The 18,413-nt window shown below is 39.4% G+C and overlaps 1 protein-coding gene across 1 annotated transcript in view; it reads right to left on the bottom strand.

The window, feature by feature from the left end:
- Window positions 1-14,195: 14,195 nt before the first annotated feature.
- The window catches only part of glt1d1 (glycosyltransferase 1 domain containing 1), an 84,234-nt gene continuing 80,016 nt past the window's right edge, over window positions 14,196-18,413 (bottom strand). Inside the window, exon 12 of the mRNA XM_078227045.1 lies at window positions 14,196-16,772. Within this exon, the coding sequence (XP_078083171.1) occupies window positions 16,626-16,772 (147 nt within the window). The 3' untranslated portion in view covers window positions 14,196-16,625. The remainder of the gene's footprint in view (window positions 16,773-18,413) is intronic.

The raw sequence follows: 18,413 nt of genomic DNA, 5'->3' as shown, positions 1-18,413 counted from the left end.
GGCAAGGTGTTGAAGCATCCCAAAGTGAGATACTTGTGAAGTACAGCAATGGGGTAAATGTGTTAACCATTCTGAATCAGCTGACTCCACCAAAAATCCACAAGGAAAGCAACAAATTCCGACTTCTATTGGTGATATTGGTTGAGGGGCTTGGACTAAGATAATAGAAGAAAAAAATGATATAATACAATATTGCAATACAATATAAAGCAATATTGACTCTGCTGGTTAATCTAATGACCAAGTTCCATTTTCCTGCCACCAATAGTGCTTTAGTCAACTTCTCTTTGTTTAAAGTTTATTTATTGGCGTCACAAGTAGGCATACATTGACACTGAAATGAAGTTACTGTGAAAATCCCCTTGTTGCCACACTTTGTTGCCTGTTCGAGTATGCTGAGGAAGAATTTAGCATGGCCAATACATGTAACCAGCACTTCTTTCAGACTGAGGGAGGAAACTGGAGCACCCGCAGGAAACCCATACGGACAGGGGGAGAATGTGCAAACTCCGCACAGACAGTGACCCGAGCTGGGAACTGAACCTGGGTCCCTGCCACTGTGAGGCAGCCGTGCTAACCACTGTGCCACTCCCCACACCCACCCCCCTGACTGCAAAAGATAAAGAGCTCACCACATATTAAGTGACACTAATACGCACAGAATATTTTTCTACTTACATCTACACTGACTTCTTCCTTAGAAAAAGGAGTTACTGTCTAAAAACCGTAATTTCTTTTGTTTATTTACAAGAAACATTGTGTGGGGTGCAAATAACTCAACAAATAGAGGAAAACCAGGTTCCCAGGATAAAGGAGATTTAGTATATGTCCAACAATGGGCAATTTACATTCCAGTTACTGACAGCAAGACATGATTTCAATCCTCTGACGGATTTAGACCATGGTAGAAATATAAAGGATGACATTCAGTTCATGTTCCTCTTTAACAGGATTTGTTGTTTTTTAAGGCTTGTCTATGATCTTTGTACTGATTGACATATACCTACCATTTGAAGACCTTTCATACTCGGTATCTGAAAATCTCAGTTGTTTCCTGATGTTTAATTTGATCCAGTTGAATGGGCTACAATGATTGAGACAATCTGGTGCTTGCATACTTTGACCGGCTGCAAGGAGCTGGTCACCAAATTGCAGAGTGCCCTCAAAGACAATGTGCAAAACAAATCTGGTGCGATGAACAACTTAATGGAAAATAAGAGAGCCAGGCTCTTGTTCAGGCATTAGAGCACCAATTTCTGCAAGGAAGCATCAGCATTGTGTGGTGAGTCAGAGATAACATGCTTTTGTGTGTTATACTGGAACGACATTAGAATAAAAGAGCATGTCATGACCCTGGTCACCGACAGACCTAGAACATTGGGACAATCAAAGGTGACCTTTCACCCCTAGGCCTGTGCAAATGGAAGAATGGAACCAACCTTCCCCCGCCTGCAAATCATGTGATTTTTCTCATTTCATATAATCAATCATTGTCTTTTCCATAAAAACATTGTCTGGTTAAGAAGATGTCCCTTCCATTTATTCAAAAATGAATTACACATTACTGACCTCCACAATTAACTATTTACAGTCAAGCATGCACACATTCTAAATTTAACTGGCCTAGGGGAAGCAGAAAAGTTTAACTTTTTTAGTTTAATATGAAAATATGTTCTTCTTGCAATCTTTATTTGCAATCTCCAAAAATGTGCAGGTTAGGTGGATTGGCCATGCTAAATTGACCCTAGTGTCAGGGGGATTAGGAAGGTAAATATGTGGGGTTATGGGGATAAGAACTGGGTGGGATTGTGGTCGGTGCAGGCTCGATGGGCCAAATGGCCTCCTTCTGCACTGTAGATTCTATGATTTTTTAAAATTACCCTTGGGATGGAGGATCGATTAAAAAATGTTAATGATTCCTGCTTCACACTTTGTTGCTTTTGGTCTGTGTATATATTTTTCTTCTGCTTTGTTTCAGCGGGGCTGTGGAATGTACTTATTCTCTTGACTATGAACTTCACACTGTCACAGTTAAAGAACAAGCCTACAGCACAAAGTAAACCTGCATTTGTACACCACTATTAAAGTAGTAAAATGGTCCAAAGTGCTTCTCAGGAGCAATTGCTAGACTGAAAAGTGACACCAAGCCAGATAAGGAGATATGAGAACAGGTGATCCAAAAGCTTGGAGAAAGCGGTAGCTTTGAGGGAGCAATTTAAAGGAGGAAAGACAGCTAGAGAGATGGAGAGGTTTAGGTAGGGAATTCCAGAACTTAGGGTCTAGATCTCTGAAGGCCCAGCCATTCAAATCGGGGATGCAGAAAGGATCAGAATTGGAGGGGTGCAGAGATCTTGATTATGTCCACCCTAATTATACAGTGATTCTTTTTAGGCTGAAAGAATACTTGCCCCACAGTGGTTTTTATTGCCATCATTTAAGCTCCAGGAGTTTTCAATTAAATGGAAAAAACAATGACGCTCAGTATTTTTTGCTTGTCTAGAAAGTAGCAGAAAGCAATTTCGTGTGTACGAACCTAAACAAAATAAAATGAAAGTTCTCAAATGCAAAAGCAGGAGAATTTTTGGCACCATCAACAGTGCAAAAAAAATAAATCATCATGTCAGATCTTAAAGGTTAGCATCATCTGTCAATAAGGAAAAGGTGTATTTCCATATGAAAGCAAAGTAAATATAATTAAACAACACTGTCATTTTATGAGGACTAATTTTAGCTTTCAAATCTGGGAGCATTTTAATTCTTTTATGTTGTGACATTGAAAAATCTATACTAATCTGCACTAAAGTAAAATTGAATTTATATTACAGTAACAAGGCGATTCTACCTCGAAAGTTCAGTATGTAAAGAAATCTTTAAACAAGGAACTTTAAATTGTTACGACCCCAATTGATGGGAAGGTCCCAGAATGGAACCCAGCCTCAAAAGACCGTTACTTCTACTTTTCTTTTTAGAAATAGTCACAGGGCTACCAGTTAGCTTTCAACAACAAGAAAAAAAATTATTAAACAATAAAAGTTTGACTATAATACAATACTCCTTCACAGGGGTCAGTTTAGCTCAGTTAGTTGGACAGTTGGTTAGTGAGGCAGAGCGGCGCCAACAGCATGGGTTCAATTCCCATACCAGCTAAGGTTATTCATTGTCTTCTCAACCTTGCCCCTTGCTTGGGGCGTGGCGATCTCAGGTTAAATCACCATCAGTCAGTTTAGTGTCACCTGGGACGACATCTTTACAAATGTTCACGGATTTTAAGGATAACACAGTGTACTAAATATGTCTTGTGCTATAATGTTCTCAGTAAGAATACAATCCCTTTAACCCAACAGGCTAACTGGTCAGACAACATCCCACTCTGAAACCAAGTGGCAGATGCCACTCAATGACTCTTCCATGGATTTTCCTCAAGTCAAGGGAATTTCACAGTAATTTCATTGCAGTGTTAATGTAAACCTTACTTGTGACTAATAAATAAACTTTAACTTTAAGTTCCCTCCAGATTATTATCATAGAATTCCACTCTCAAAAGGATACACTTTAAAATCTTCTTCCAAACTAAAGCTTTCTATCAGCTGTTTTCCTCAAGGATCCACCTCAAGGTTTTCCAACTCCCTTTGTAATATTCCTTTAGCCTTGAATTGCAAAATGCATCCACACTTTTACACAAAAGCTCAAATACTCAGTCCCCAAAAGAATACTGTTGTTTTCATAGGCTGAAAATAAGATACCCAATTTACAATTGCTTCGGATATGTGGCTTTTCTATAGCCAACATTAGCTTTTCTCTTTCAAGCTCTGACTTTAACCTTAATGAACAGCAGCCTGTTCCAATGTCAATTCCCCTCTGTTCCTTTTTATTTCAATATTCCTGGAGCCTTTTTTCCTTTTCCTGCTTTCCAGAATTGACTGTCCTTTAGTTCCTCCTAAGCTGGCTTTTGTGCACATTACTCCATTTAATGGCTTTCTTGCTTCTAGCAGAGCTGCAAGCTGTCTCCTGTTTAGCTTCCTATACCTACTGCCTGGAACCAGTCAAACTCAAGAAGTCTTGTTCCTAAAAGTGGCCCCTGGTTGCTAAGCAACATTTCATTCTTTCCCCATGCTCATGTGTACTTTTCCTGTCGTAAACTCTCTCAGCAACATAGAAATATTGTTTGAACTGAAACCAAACCTCCCACTGATGTGAACATCTTTGTTTAACATGAATCAAACTAGAGTTGTTCCCCTTCTTACACAAAAACACTAAGTTAAACCCACTTAAATCAATACCTTATTTCTAATGTTTAACAATACAAATATAGATCACATAAACCTACCTCTGTTTCCTGACAAAGTATAAACATGAATATATCAAATAACTTCTTTAATATCAATACAAAAATAATCTTGAGGTTATCATAAAGTGCACAGTTGGAAAATTCCACTGGACAGATATGAGTGGTCCAGATTTATTTTTTCATAATCTCATTCTTACCCTCAACAATTAACAGTTGTATCTAGTCTTCAACAAGTCTCAGAATCACTCTTTCTCTCTCTGCCTTTCTCTTGTATGTGATAGTGTCAAGAATCAGTGAAGATCAGGCAGAAATCATTGGCCGCAGAACATTATCTTGGGATCACAAATATTCAAAGCATTATATTTGACAGAGCGCAGCCCTGTGCCATCTTTTCATCCTTAATCCACGCTCTCATCCCCTCCACACTCTGCTATAATGCTGCATATATTTATTACCTGTAGTTTAGATCGTATGTTATTATGTCTCATTATTATTCTCTGATGCACAGCACTGCACCATCTGCTGCACTCACAAACAAAATTACAATTTACAGGAAATTAAAATGATTTGTCCAAGACAGATTTTTCAAGTTAAAATGTTTGGACAAGGACAGAAAAAGCATCATACATCATCATTGCTTACTGCCCAGCTGTTCCAAAAATGATCAGGAAACACTCCAATTTGCCCCTGGTTCTTGTTATTAGTTACTCATTTTGATATAGGTTTGAAGTCAGAAATTCCCTTTACTGAATGGAGAGAAAATGTAAGAGGGCTCTTCCTGGAGTCAAGGACCAGAATTTCACCGTCCCACCCGCCACAGGAATTGGAGCAGGCGAGGGACAGAGCATGGAAAGGTCTGTTGCCCTCGGGTGGGATTTTATGGTTTCAGGACGAGCGAGGTCGTAAAATCCTGCCCAATAGGTGTCTCAAAGATGAACTGCGTGGTAATGGAATCAATGCTTGCTGGCAGACTTGGTAATCTGATAATTGAGCCAAGTGGGTGTGCAGTACACCAGGTACTGTTAGTTTGTTAATGATTGATCAACCTGGCTTCTTCATGGAATATGGAGGGGTTGATCAGTGCATGAGGGCTGGGATTCTTCCCACTCAGCGCTTGATAAACTTGCAAACCAATGTCCTGATGAGTGGAAGGCCTTGACTGGACAGTGTTCTGTACTAGTAGACCACATGATACTGGGCTGGCACAACTTCAGCCAGTCCTTCTACATATACTATTCTCCTTAAGCTTTGGCTCTGATTAACTGCCATGAAACTTTTTGAACTTAAGGTAAATAAATGTATTGTGTCTTTATAGGCAAGAAGGTTTGCACTCCACATTGAATTAAGTTAAGTTTAAGTTTATTTAGTGTCACAAGTTGTCTTACATTAACACTGCAATGAAGACGCTGTGAAACTCCCCTAGTTGCCACACTCTGGCGCCTGTTCGGGTACACTGAGGGAGAATTTAGCATGGCCAATGCACCTAACCAACACGTGTCAGCAAGCTTGCTGACAATAATGAACTGTTTTTATAACACCTGAATTGAGTGCAATAGTTTTAGAATAGACCAAGATTGAACAAGATCCCCTTCAAGCCACACGCCATCCTGACGGCACTGTCACTGGTTGAAAAGCCCTTCCTAACAGCACTGTGGGTGTACCTACACCACATGGACTGTAGCAGTTCAAGAAGGTGGCTCACCACAACCTTCTCAAGAGCAATTCGAGATAGGCAATAAAAACTGGGTTTGTCAGTGAAACTCATATCTTGGGAGCGAGGGAGAAAAACTGAATTGTTTGAATGGGGAGGGGAATAAGTGACGGTTGGTGATTGGATTTGGCTCAAGTTATGTTCTCTTATGTCAACTCTGTTGAGAAATTATTTTCTCTCACTCTTAATTTATATCATTTTGTTCTATTTCAATATTATTTGCACTTTCCTTATCCACATTATTCATTCCTCATTCCATAATTTGTTCTTTATGTTCTTCTTCTCACTTTGTCTTTCATTTATTTATTATTCCCCAGCTCTATTTCTTAATGAAAGAAAGCAGTAAAGTTATTTCAGAGTCCCTATGTTCATTTATATTTATACTTTAAAAAAAGATCAATAAATCTGAGCTTAATGAATTAGCTTTGGAAATATCATAGAAATGCAAATGATTCTATCAACTAGAACAAGAGTTTATGCATAGTCACTGAATATTTTACAAGTATTTTATGGCAGGCATATCTGTAGAATAAGGGCAATAAAACTTTAAATGCTTCACTAACTTCAGGCCATATATCTTGTATTTACTCACATATTCCATTTATAATGCACAGAGTCATAAAAGGTATCTTATAATCACAATTCTCAGATGCAAGATTAATACAGTTTATAATCATTTATATTCTTCCATGAATTCAGGAATGGTTCTAACAATTCAGGCTCTGGAATTATTGGATTCAACCGACTTAATTCATTCCTTTTATTAATAATGGAGTTTCCTAATGGAACTTCCCTGATAGAAGTCTACAAGATTATGAGGGACATGGACAGAATGCATACAACGTATGTAGGATGACAAAATTAGAAAAAGGCTAATGCACTCCTCTAGTCATTTTAAAAGTGCCATAAGACCATAAGACATAGGAGCAGAATTAGGCCACTCAGCCCATCGAGTCTGCTCTGCCATTCAATCATGGCTGATTTTTTTTCTCTTCCCCATTCGCCTGCCTTTTTCCCACAACCCCTGATCTCCTTATTAATCAAGAATCTATCTATCTCTGTCTTAAATACACTCCATGACCTGACCTCCACCTCCTTCTGTGGCAAAGAGTTCCATAGATTCCCCACACTCTAGAGGCTGAAGAAATTCCTCCTCATCTCTGTTTTAAAGGATCGTCCCTTTAGTCAGAGGTTGTGCCCTCTGAATCTACATTTTCCTACTAGTGGAAACATCCTCTCCACATCCACACTATCCAGGAAATTAACAAATGTTGCATTTTTTCAGGTGAAAATCTAAAGAAAAGTACAATATTTCTCTCTTCTACTGATTGCATGAACAGCTGTTGTACATTAGGAAGTTATAATGCTCCAAAATCCTCACGGGTTGAGGGGAACATAAACTTTAAACTTTTATTGAAAAGCAACTTGCATGCTGGGAGGTTCTGCCAACCGTTTACACAGAACATACACAAATGTTGTCTCTAACTCTCTCCGATTATTGGGGGATAAAAACATTCAGTCAAAAGCTAGACTTATCAGTCCATGGGTGGAAATTATGAAGCAAAGGTTTTAATAATGGTATTTAAACCTGCAAAGGATAATTCAATGGGTAAAATATGCTATTTTTGATTTTTAATTCTGTTTAAAAGTTTAATTTTAGACATTTCATGCATTGATTATTGAGAAGAAATAGTGAATGAACCTGTTTAAGAAGGTATGATTTCTCCAAGAATCACATTGCCAGTATTTATCCTCTGCTACCTCTGTCAATCATCTTTTGCTTCATTTCTAATGAACACCTTCCAGCCTTGACTCTCCAGCTTAAAGTTTATTTTATTAGTGTCACAAGTAGGCTTACATTAACACTACAATGAAGTTACTAATCACTGCACCCCCACGCCTGTTCAGGTACACTGAGGGAGAATTTAGCATGGCCAATCCACCTAACCAGCACATCTTTTGGATTGTGGGAGGAAACCGGAGCACCTGGAGGAAACCCACGCAGACACGGGGAGAACGTGCAGACTCCACACAGATAGTGACTCAAGCCAGGAATTGAACCTGGATCCCTGGCACTGTGAGGCAGCAGTGCTAACTACTGTGCCATCGACTATTTGTTTGTAACCATTCATCCAGTGCTTCACCTTTGACCCACACGGCCTGTTCACCTACGATATTCATGTCATTCTCCCTAATACTGTGACCTGTTCCTTTAATGATCTCATTCTGTTACACCATCCTCCTAAAATTCCCTTCCGACTTCTTCCAAAACAGTTATCCCTCTTTACTTCACAAGTGATTCTCCAACTAAGACATTTTTTGGATTAGTTTTCTGTGCTAAATTGGGTACAAGGAAGTTGTTTTAAAGTTTTTATAAACTTAGTTGTCTGATAGGACGGTGGACAGTAGGGCAGCACAGTGGCACAGTGGTTAGCACTGCTGCCTTACAGTGCCAGGGACCCAGGTTCGATTCCCGGCTTGGGTCATTGTCTGTGTGGAGTTTGCACGTTCTCCCTGTGTCTGTGTGGGTTTCCTCCGGGTGCTCCGGTTTCCTCCCACAGTCCAAAGATGTGTAGGTTAGGTGAATTGGCCATGCTAAACTGACCCTTAGTGTACCTGAACAGGCAACAGAGTGTGGTGAGTAGGGGATTTTCACAGTGATTTCATTACAGTGTTAATGTAAGTCTACTTGTGACTAATAAATTAAACTTTAACTTTAGGACTTTAAAAATAAACTGCTGATTTTTCATGAAGAGTCTGATCCAGGATGACAATTTTACACTTGGGCAGCAACTTAGGACCCTAAATCTCCTATATCCACATTTTTGTTAACTTCAACCTCATTTATTTAGATTGCATGTTGCCCATATCCCTTTCCAATCTGTAATGAATTTCATTTCACACTACCCAGGTGGCAGTGGTTAGCACTGCTACCTCACAGCACCAGGGACCTGGGTTCAATTCTGGTCTTGTGTGACTATGTGGAGTTTGCACGTTCTCCCTGTGTCTGCGTGTGCTTCCTCCGGGTGCTCCGGTTTCCCTCCACATTCTATGGCCATGCTAAATTGCCCCTTAGTGGGATGCCCCAAGATGTGTAGGTTAGGGGGAATTAATGGGATAAATACGCGGGGTCACAGGGATAGGACCTGGGTAGGATGCTTTGTTGGAGAGTTGTGTAGATTCGATGGGCCGAATGGCCTCCCTCTGCACTGTAAGGATATACCTAGGTCATTTTTATGTGTCCATGGCTGTATATTCACACTTGACTCCAGTTTGGTGTCGTTTGCAAATTTGACAAGTTCCCATGAGAGCAGTTGCTCAAGTTAAATTAGAAGCAGTTAGTTAGGATCCCAGTGCCAATCCCTGAAACACTCATTATCAAAACCGCCCAATTTGCATTCCCATTGACATTAGTAGGGAAGAACCACTTGGTTGATCCTTGGGAAGATGCTTTTGGAGGTACATGGGAGTGCGAGAGATTGAAGAGGTTCTGTCAGTATGCAAAAAGCAGCCTCAGAAAAAGAGACGGCGGCAGGGAGGGACGTTTTCCCTTTGGCTGTGGGCCAGGCACAGGAGTTATTCTGTCTGAGTAACACAATTCTGATGGGGGGGGAGCATTCATTGCAAAGCCAAGTTATGTTACTGAAGTGAGTTAAACCAGACATAACAACTCCCACACTCCAAAGATATGCGGATTGGGTTGATTAGCGGGTTGAGTTGATTAGTGTTAGGGGGACTAGCAGAGTAAATACGTGGGGTTATGGGGATAGGGCCTGGATGGGATTGTTGTCAGTGCAGGCTCAATGGGCCAAATGGCCTCCTTCTGCACTGTAGGGATTTTATGATTCTATAAGCAATCATCTGTTGTATATGCAACAGATGTGAAAAATACAGCATCTTGATTCACATTGAGCCTAGTTTCACTGAGCCTGCAGTTGAGATTGATGAGATTCATGAGCAAAAGACACAAATGTCTAGTTTAGATCATGTCCCTGAGATACACTATTGTGTAGGTTAATATACAGCAGTTTGCATCAAGTTCCATAAAAGTCCAATCCTTGGACCACTAGCAAGATCATCAAAACCTAGCAGGAGATTTACGTCAGACCTCACCTTCTAACATGGGCTGTGTAGGTCTTCTGAAGCTGTGTAGGCTGATGTTCAGTTGGTTACATTAACGGTATTCTGCAAGTATGCCACTGAATAAATTCAGTTATTTTACCTGCTGCAGACGATGTTCTGCTTCAGTCTTTTAATATCCTTTAGATTGTTTCACATTTCTTTGGCCTTCCACTTAGTATTAATGTCCTGAGAAAATGTTGTGCTAACTTTTCTTGAATCTGCAGCAAATGCTGATTGTCAGGTCCACTCTCTCTCCCCGCCCCCCCCAAAAGTTCCACCACCTTTCCTCTTTGCAGATTATGTTGAGTTCACATCTTTCTCCTTTGACTCACTTTGAAATGTTCTGGTTGGTTGTTGACATGCCACTGATGGCAGTGTTTATATTTCACAATTAAGTTTCTCGACTAAAACATATTCATCAAAGCCCCGAGTGAAAAAGAGCGCATTAACCAAAAATGTCAATGTTTTCTGGCACTGTATGCTAATTCAGCAGTGCCAACTTTGTCAACTCTAATTAAGGTACCAGCTGTTCCAGGCGTACCGGGTCTGCCAGCTATGCAAAGAGCACCATTAGCTCCAGATGTGCCAAATCTGTTGAGGCAAAGCAAGCCTTGATTTAATCAGACAATTTGTTTTCCTTCCGAGTTACTCCCCAAAGATTCAAGATGCTGTGGTACCTGGAAGAATGCTTCCCTGTGGAGTGCAGAAAGGTAAAAGTGAAAACACCCAAAGCTTGGCTTGTGACTTTCAACCCAACCGGCAACTTTGCCATAACACTACTTAAAATTAATGTACTTTATTTCATTAAGTCAATATAAACAGCTCCACAATTTACAAAAAAATACATTGATTCGATATAATTTCCTTTTGCTACAAAATTGTATTCCTTTCCACTCAGAACAAAGAGAACAAAGAAAAGTACAGCACAGGAACAGGCCCTTTGGCCCTCCAAGCTTGTGTCAATTATGATGCCGTAACTAAACTAAAAAAAACCCTTCTGTCCTTACTCAGTCCGTATCCCTCTATTCCCTCCTTATGTACCCATCCAGATGTCCCTTAAATGTTGCTGATGTGCCTGCTTCCACTACCTCCTCTGGCTGTGCATTCCAGGCACCCGCCACTCTCTGCGTGAAAAACTTCCCCCGCACATCTCCCTTAAACTTTCCCTCTCTCACCTTGAACCTGTGCCCCCTTGTAATTGACACTTTCACCCTGGGGAAAAAAAAGTCTCTGACTATCCACCCTGTCTATGCCTCTCGTAATTTTGTAGACCTCTAATCAGGTCTCCCTTGAGCCTCTTTCCAGTGGAAAACAATCCTAGTTTATTCAACCTCTCCTCGAGACCAGTCAACATCCTGGTGAACCTTCTTTGCACTCTCTCTAAACCTTCCACATCCTTCTGGTAATGTGGCAGCCAGAACTGCACTCAATACTCCTAATGTGGCCTAATCAAGGCTTTATAGAGCTGCAACATGATTTCTCAACTCTTACATTCAATGCCTCAAAGACATGGTTAGCAATTCACTCTAATGCTCTCCAATTCTCCCTTTGAATAGAGCTCAAGTTATTGGAAAATTCTATTCTGAATGGTGCATCTAGTCCACATTATTCTTTGTTTTTTAAAAATAATTAATGACATGTATTCAAAATAGTTTCCTTATCCAATTCCCAAAATTGCCATTTTTTAAAAAGTTTATTTATTAGTCACAAGTAGGCTTACATTAACACTGCAATGAAGTTACTGTGAAAATCCCCTAGTTGCCAAACTCCGGCGCCTGTTCAGGTACACTAATGGAGAATTTAGCATGGCCAATGCTTAGCACCTGACCCATTACGAGTTTGTTTTCCTCAAATGTATGGATTTCATTTTTGATGAGACTTTCTAGAAATGGAATTGTTATTCACCAACCCATCTTTCTAGGTCTGGAAATGCTTATGATTGTAATACCTCTCAGTTCTAACACATTCTCCCTCCCTTCAGTTCTGACAAAGAGCCAAAGGACTCAAAACGTTAACTCTGTGTTTTGTCCTTACAGATGCTGCCAGACCTGCTGGGTTTTTGCAGCATTCTCTGTTCTTCTCGCACATTGGTGAATGATTCTTTGCTGAATTGTACAGTATCTATTCTAGAGTGGATCTAGAGTCACATCTGCTAAATTGACACTATATTGCACTAATAACCAATATTTATTGGAATTGTTTTTTATTTTCTAAGTCTGGTCCGTCAACCTATGCAATTTGCACCCATTACACAAGACTTCCCAAATATTACATGAAGACAAAGGTAACTTGGAAGGGAGCAAAAGTTCTAACACTTCATCTCTGCAGTGTAAAATCATATGAATGGATCTTTATGCTTGTGTATATAAGAAAAGTGGGCTTTTAACATTTCACCGACAAATATTAGTTAGGTTCATCCTTAAGTAGTGCTCTTGAGAGAAGTCCAAAATCAATATATTTGATCTGTGAATGTATTTAAATTCATGAATTCAAAAAATGACTAAAACAAAATAAAATCTTTCTTGTGTATTAAATTCTGAGTAAAAAGAAAACCACCAAACCATTTCTTTGTCATTGTGTGCTTGGACTAGTGTGCACAGTGTAGAGCTCTAAAGGGCCTGCACAGGTCACTGACAAAAGTGATGGTATTTTTAACTTGACACTAAAATTCCTAATGCAAACTTCTAAATTAATGGCTAAAAAAACCCCCAGAATATTCCTGAAAATTGAATGTGTAGTGATACTGTACCTTTAAGAAATATATTTGTGGCATGTTTCTTGTAAGAGGCAGTGATTTGTTGCAAGGAGTCAATTTGGCTCCATGCTAAGACTGAAGGATAATAACTCATTTTAACTAATGGTATGTCTGTCTAAACAGAGTTAATGCATTTGTGCTTACTTGGATTTTCCCCTCAAATTTCAGAGTAGAGTTTTGATTAGGTTGATTGATAGAGATAGAGTCATATGCTTAATGAGAGAAGCTAAGCTTACAGGGAAAACACAGTTTCTCTTTCAGCTTTTTAAAAACAAGCAGTTCCTGCCTGGTTCTGAAAGAAGCAAGTTATGTTTCTCTCTCTCTCTCTCTCTTTGGAGGTGTCTGGGAGCTCCATGGCTGGCAACTTAAGTACAAACACATACACCTGCGTTTTGCTAACTGATTTTGAAGAGGGGTTTAAGACTGTAAGAGGAATATTGCTTGAATTGGAACTCATAGGGATAGGTTAGCAGTTAAGAATTGTAACACGTCATGTTTAAGTATTGTTCAATTGTTAAGCTAATTCATTTGTTATAGTTAAACAGTGTTGTTAAATGAAGTGTTTTGATAAAAGCTCCCCAGTGTCAGTACAATTGCATCTGGAGTGAAACATCATATCCTCACATTAATGCCAAAATGGCAAATCTTTGTGGTCTAGTCTGGCTTCATATACCAGCGTGTTTCTGATCTGTACCCTAACAAATGTAACAGCAGAATGTGCCCATAAGTAAAACAGTTCAGAGTAAGTGATCAAGTTCAGTATAGTGATAAGATTGAAAGTTTAGAATGCTATGACTCTTAGCGATGCCCATTCTGACCTCTTACACAAGGACACAAGAAATAGGAGTAGACCACACTGCCAATCAAGCCTACTTGATTAGTTAATTGATAAATTTGGGTGAAGGATGTTCCATTTTGAATGACCCTGGTTTGCCACTATGATCACAATAACATATTCAAATAACCTTTCCAGGAAATTTCAGGGTAAGTTTGAAACTTGAAGTTTGAATTGTGGTTGCGGCATAACTTACAGCAACATCACTGATCGTGACATTCCAGGGAAGTGGGTCACTTGTGTTACTATAACACAGTGAAAGAGATACACCATATTGATTGGATTCTGGGAATAAATGGCAAGTTCTGAATTTCTCCAAAGAGCAGACCATTGACTGTGATGTCTTGTACGAACTTCAATTACAGAATCATTGAATGGTACAACACAAAGGAGGTCATTGACTAAGAGTTCTTGTTCATATAAAGGGAAACTGGCCATTTTCATGCCTTAGTAGTGACCAATATACTGTTCCGGAACAACACAATCAAGTCGAAAATAATCTTTTATTGAATAATACACCCACAACTTTCATTTCAAAACACGGAATATACATAGCTTTAAATTACAACTCCAATATAAAAATAAAGCATATTATTTTGTCCTCTATTGAAAACCAAGTGCAAACCAGGTGTGAAAGCCATCCTGTTCAGTGCACGTTACATCTGTCTTCCCTCTTGATCTCATCATTAGCCAATGGCAATATTATAGTATCTCATGCTACTTTGCCTAACATGAACATTATCCAGGATGGCTGGTAACATGTGTATCAGAGGATCTCAGCTCATCATGTTAATGTTTGGTGAGATTTATAGGCTGGATTATTGGTTTCTTCAACCAAGGCACACCAAGAATAAAGTACCAGGAGACCTATTTTACTAGTACAAAATTTTATAGAAACACTTGCATATTTTAAATTATAAGGGTACTTATGGATATTACATCAAATGATTAGTTCAGTAACCTGCAGTTTATTAATATTAAAAATGGTGCAAACATCAAGTGCTACCATCCAAATTCCATCATGCAGAGTGGCATTTCTGAGCTAGTGGTGTTATAAACAAATTATGAGGAAACTCATTGCAGTTCTTTTGATATTGAAAGTCAACATTAAGACAAAAGCCTGAAAAAGTGCTCCTGATAAGAGGTGAATTAAAGTGTATCCTACGCCATGAAGACCATCAGTACACATGGTTCCACTTAATTTGGGTTCCAACTGCTCAAACCAATACTGGTCTCCCAGGATTTATGTGGAAAGTGGACTTCAAATTAAATTTAGACTTAGTGGACTTGGAGCCAGCAATAAAACATACTTCTAGATGTCCAATGTCCCTAAATTAACTTTGCAACACAGCAATTATAATTCCAGATTTCTGTGGCCAGATTTGGGCTGGAGCTTAGAGGTATTGAGATGCGGTAATGCAATGTTAACTCCTGCACATCGACATGTCAAATGTTTAGGAGTACATCTACTGCAAATCTCCAGCTGGATAATTGAAGACTAGTTAAGTGGGTTACATTTCATAACGTGTTTAAATCATTTTTGAGAGCTTGCTGTCGATTTAAAAGAGATCAGGCAGACATTCTCAGAAACGTCAACTGGGATACTCTTTGTTTTCTTTAGTAATACTGAAATGTGGGAAGTCAGATGTCTCGACTGAATGAAAGTCTTCTCACTTTTGAGTAACGTCCACAGTGGCAACATGTTATTGAATTACGAATCTAAGGAAACTGCAACCGTGTAGATAAGTGTGAGCTGTTAAGAAAACCGGAGGGTGACAAGATGGTGGGACATTTTCCTCAAAGGGAGATGCATGCCAGGGGAGTATTAGAAGATCCACAGGTACAAGATCCACAGGTACAGAATAGAGAAGCCCTCCAGTGAACAGTTGGGGCACCAAACAATTGCAAACGCTAAACCTGCACCAAAAATTAAATGTCCAGAAATACAGTTCAGTCAATGACTGTCAAAGAAAAACATAAGTTAGTATTTTGGGTAAAATGTCTCTCCAAACCCAGCTCTTCCTCTTTAAAAGTGCTAATTGGCCTGTTGTTTATTTGCAGCACTCACTGTTTTGACTCATGTCCCATTGCTATTTCTAAATGTCACAGTAGCTTTTGGTACCAGTACTAAACCCACGTCCGTAAGCACAAAATAGAATGAGATTTATTGAAAGTAAATAAAAAAGACTTCAAGAGATAAATTTCATTACCAGGAGACTGCTGACAAGTAACGCACCACCATGATTAGCAGCGCAAATATTACTCAGCAGCTCAGTAAATTAACACCCTGCTTTAATCTTGATCTCATCAGTCGTGATGCAGGATCTCATACTGTGCTATCACGGTGAGAGAATGCACATGTTCATTAACACTGTGCTGAAATGATTAACAATTGAATTTAAGAACAAGGTGTTTCTCTCCTCCTATCCCATTTGTTTTGTTGAATAAGTGTCCGACTGCCGCTAGGTAACCATTAATATCAACTTTCAGAAAACAAATGCGGTTGTGTTTGCTAACTTAAGTAACCATTGCAGATCTCAGGGGAAATATCAGATATTATAAAAAAGGGCCTGCAGGATGGGACTTCCTCGATGCGTGCTGCATGCATCAATATTTCAGTGACACGGAGTTCAGGGATCAGGGAAACAAACCAAAAAAAATGCATTGTCGAGGGTGAAGATTAACACCAATAAGTCATGCAAACTAAATCTCAATCAAGATCTGGTCACTAGGAATAAATTATCTATTGCTATAAAATGCTACCTGATCAACAATTAAGGTACAGGAAATGATTTCAACGTTCTCGTCAGTCACTCTCATAATCCCCATGATATTCGTTCAAAAAAATACAGTTCCATAACAAAATTGCCTTTTCTAAACAATCGTGCCAATTGCCAAACTTGGCTGCTGCCATTCAAAACAGGTCTGCGGTAAGTCTCCGATAGGTCTCCCTTTCTGTGCTCCAGGAATGGTGTTTGTCTACATATTCTTTGGCTTTAGTCACGATGCTTTCCTTCAAACCAGTGTCACTGATCAGTCTTTTTGAGAATGCAACAAATTCCTGAAAAGGAAATAAACACAGTGGGAATCAGAAATTCACTCTCATAATGTAATTCACAATCGATCTCTATGGAAACATACATGGTAACAGAGGTTCCTCAGAGAAATTAAATAAGAGTGGTGAAGCAAATCTCACGCCATACAAAAACATTCTTGGTCTACACTTGACTGACTTCAGAGAATCGTAGAATCCCTACAGCGCAGAAGGAGGCCATTCGACCCATCAAGTCTGCACCGACCACAATCCCACCCAGGCCCTACCCCCATGTATTTACCCTAGCTAGTCCCCCTGACACTAGGGTCAATTTAGAACGGCCAATCCACCTAACCGGCACATCTTTGGACTGTGGGAGGAAACCGGAGCACCTGGAGGAAACCCGCGCAGACACGGGGAGAACGTGCAGACTCCACACAGACAGTGACCCAAGGCTGGAATTGAACCCGGGTCCCTGGTGCTGTGAGGCAGCAGTGCTAACCACTGTGCTACCGTGCCGCCCCAAAGTTTTATTTAAGATTATTGGTCTGGGCTGCTACTCATCATTTCCTTGCTATGAAAATGGACTAAAATTATGTAACTTATAATCCTTAGCCCCATGCGTAAAGGACGTTCCCCACATCCCTTCCGTCACCCACCAGCCGTACCATTCCATAAATATGGTAAAGAGAGCGCATCTTCGAGAAAGAAAACTGTAAGCGTGAGGAAAGATGTATGATTCTCGTAAACGAAAACCATCAAAGCAGCCAAGGAAAGTCAGCTGAGTTTGTAACTCTATGAGAATTGAGGAATATTCATAGTAATTCCATTACTCACTGTTTCTATTTAACATAAATGAATAGTTTCTCTGCTGGGATTTGAAATGATATATGTGCAGGCAATTCAATGCTGTACGTTGTAATACAATAGCACGCTTTGAAGTGCTATTGAGAGCAATCTATGAGGGATCGAACGTACCCCTTGTAGCATTGAATTCAGTGTACACAAAACTGAAAGCACATAGAAATTATAGCCGATACTTACGGGCGCGCTAATTAAAATACTGCTGCTATACAACATTAACAATGGAACATATTGACAATACAAAGGGAGGAAAAAACAGATTATGATCTGTCCAGAGTGTACCCTTCATCAAGATACACAACCCAGATATTATAAACAGTCTTTTCTCCTTACAGATGCTGATGAGCTGCTGTGTATCTTCAGCCTTTTGTTTTTCCTCCTCATTTGCAATTTTGTTTGTTTAACTGATACAGGGCGCCTTTCATATCCAAATGTTTTTCAATAACACAGACCAACATAGCTTTTACTCTGTAACAAGCATTCGCTACTTTAAATTGCAAAAGATCTTCTCCAATTGCCTACGACGTTGGAATGATCACAAGAAAAATAAACACATCTTATTGAGAAAACAAGTATGTGGGTGTCTAATCAAATCAAATGGAGCTCCCATATGTTACTGCTGAAAGTGAATATTATTGAACATAGGTTGTTTTCATTAACTCAATTCCATCCATTCATGTTAAAGAGATCGTGATAATTACTCGGATCATCTTTCTTTCAAAACATTATATTCAATTGCCCAAGGTTTTCCTGTTTTTATTACACTAAGACGCTTCAATATTTTAGTAGTTTCATAACAGTCCG

The sequence above is a fragment of the Mustelus asterias genome, chromosome 13, assembly GCF_964213995.1.
Source record: "Mustelus asterias chromosome 13, sMusAst1.hap1.1, whole genome shotgun sequence".
Taxonomy (NCBI): domain Eukaryota; kingdom Metazoa; phylum Chordata; class Chondrichthyes; order Carcharhiniformes; family Triakidae; genus Mustelus; species Mustelus asterias.
The sequence above is the reverse complement of the archived record's forward strand: the minus strand, read 5'-3'. Positions and strand labels throughout refer to the sequence as shown.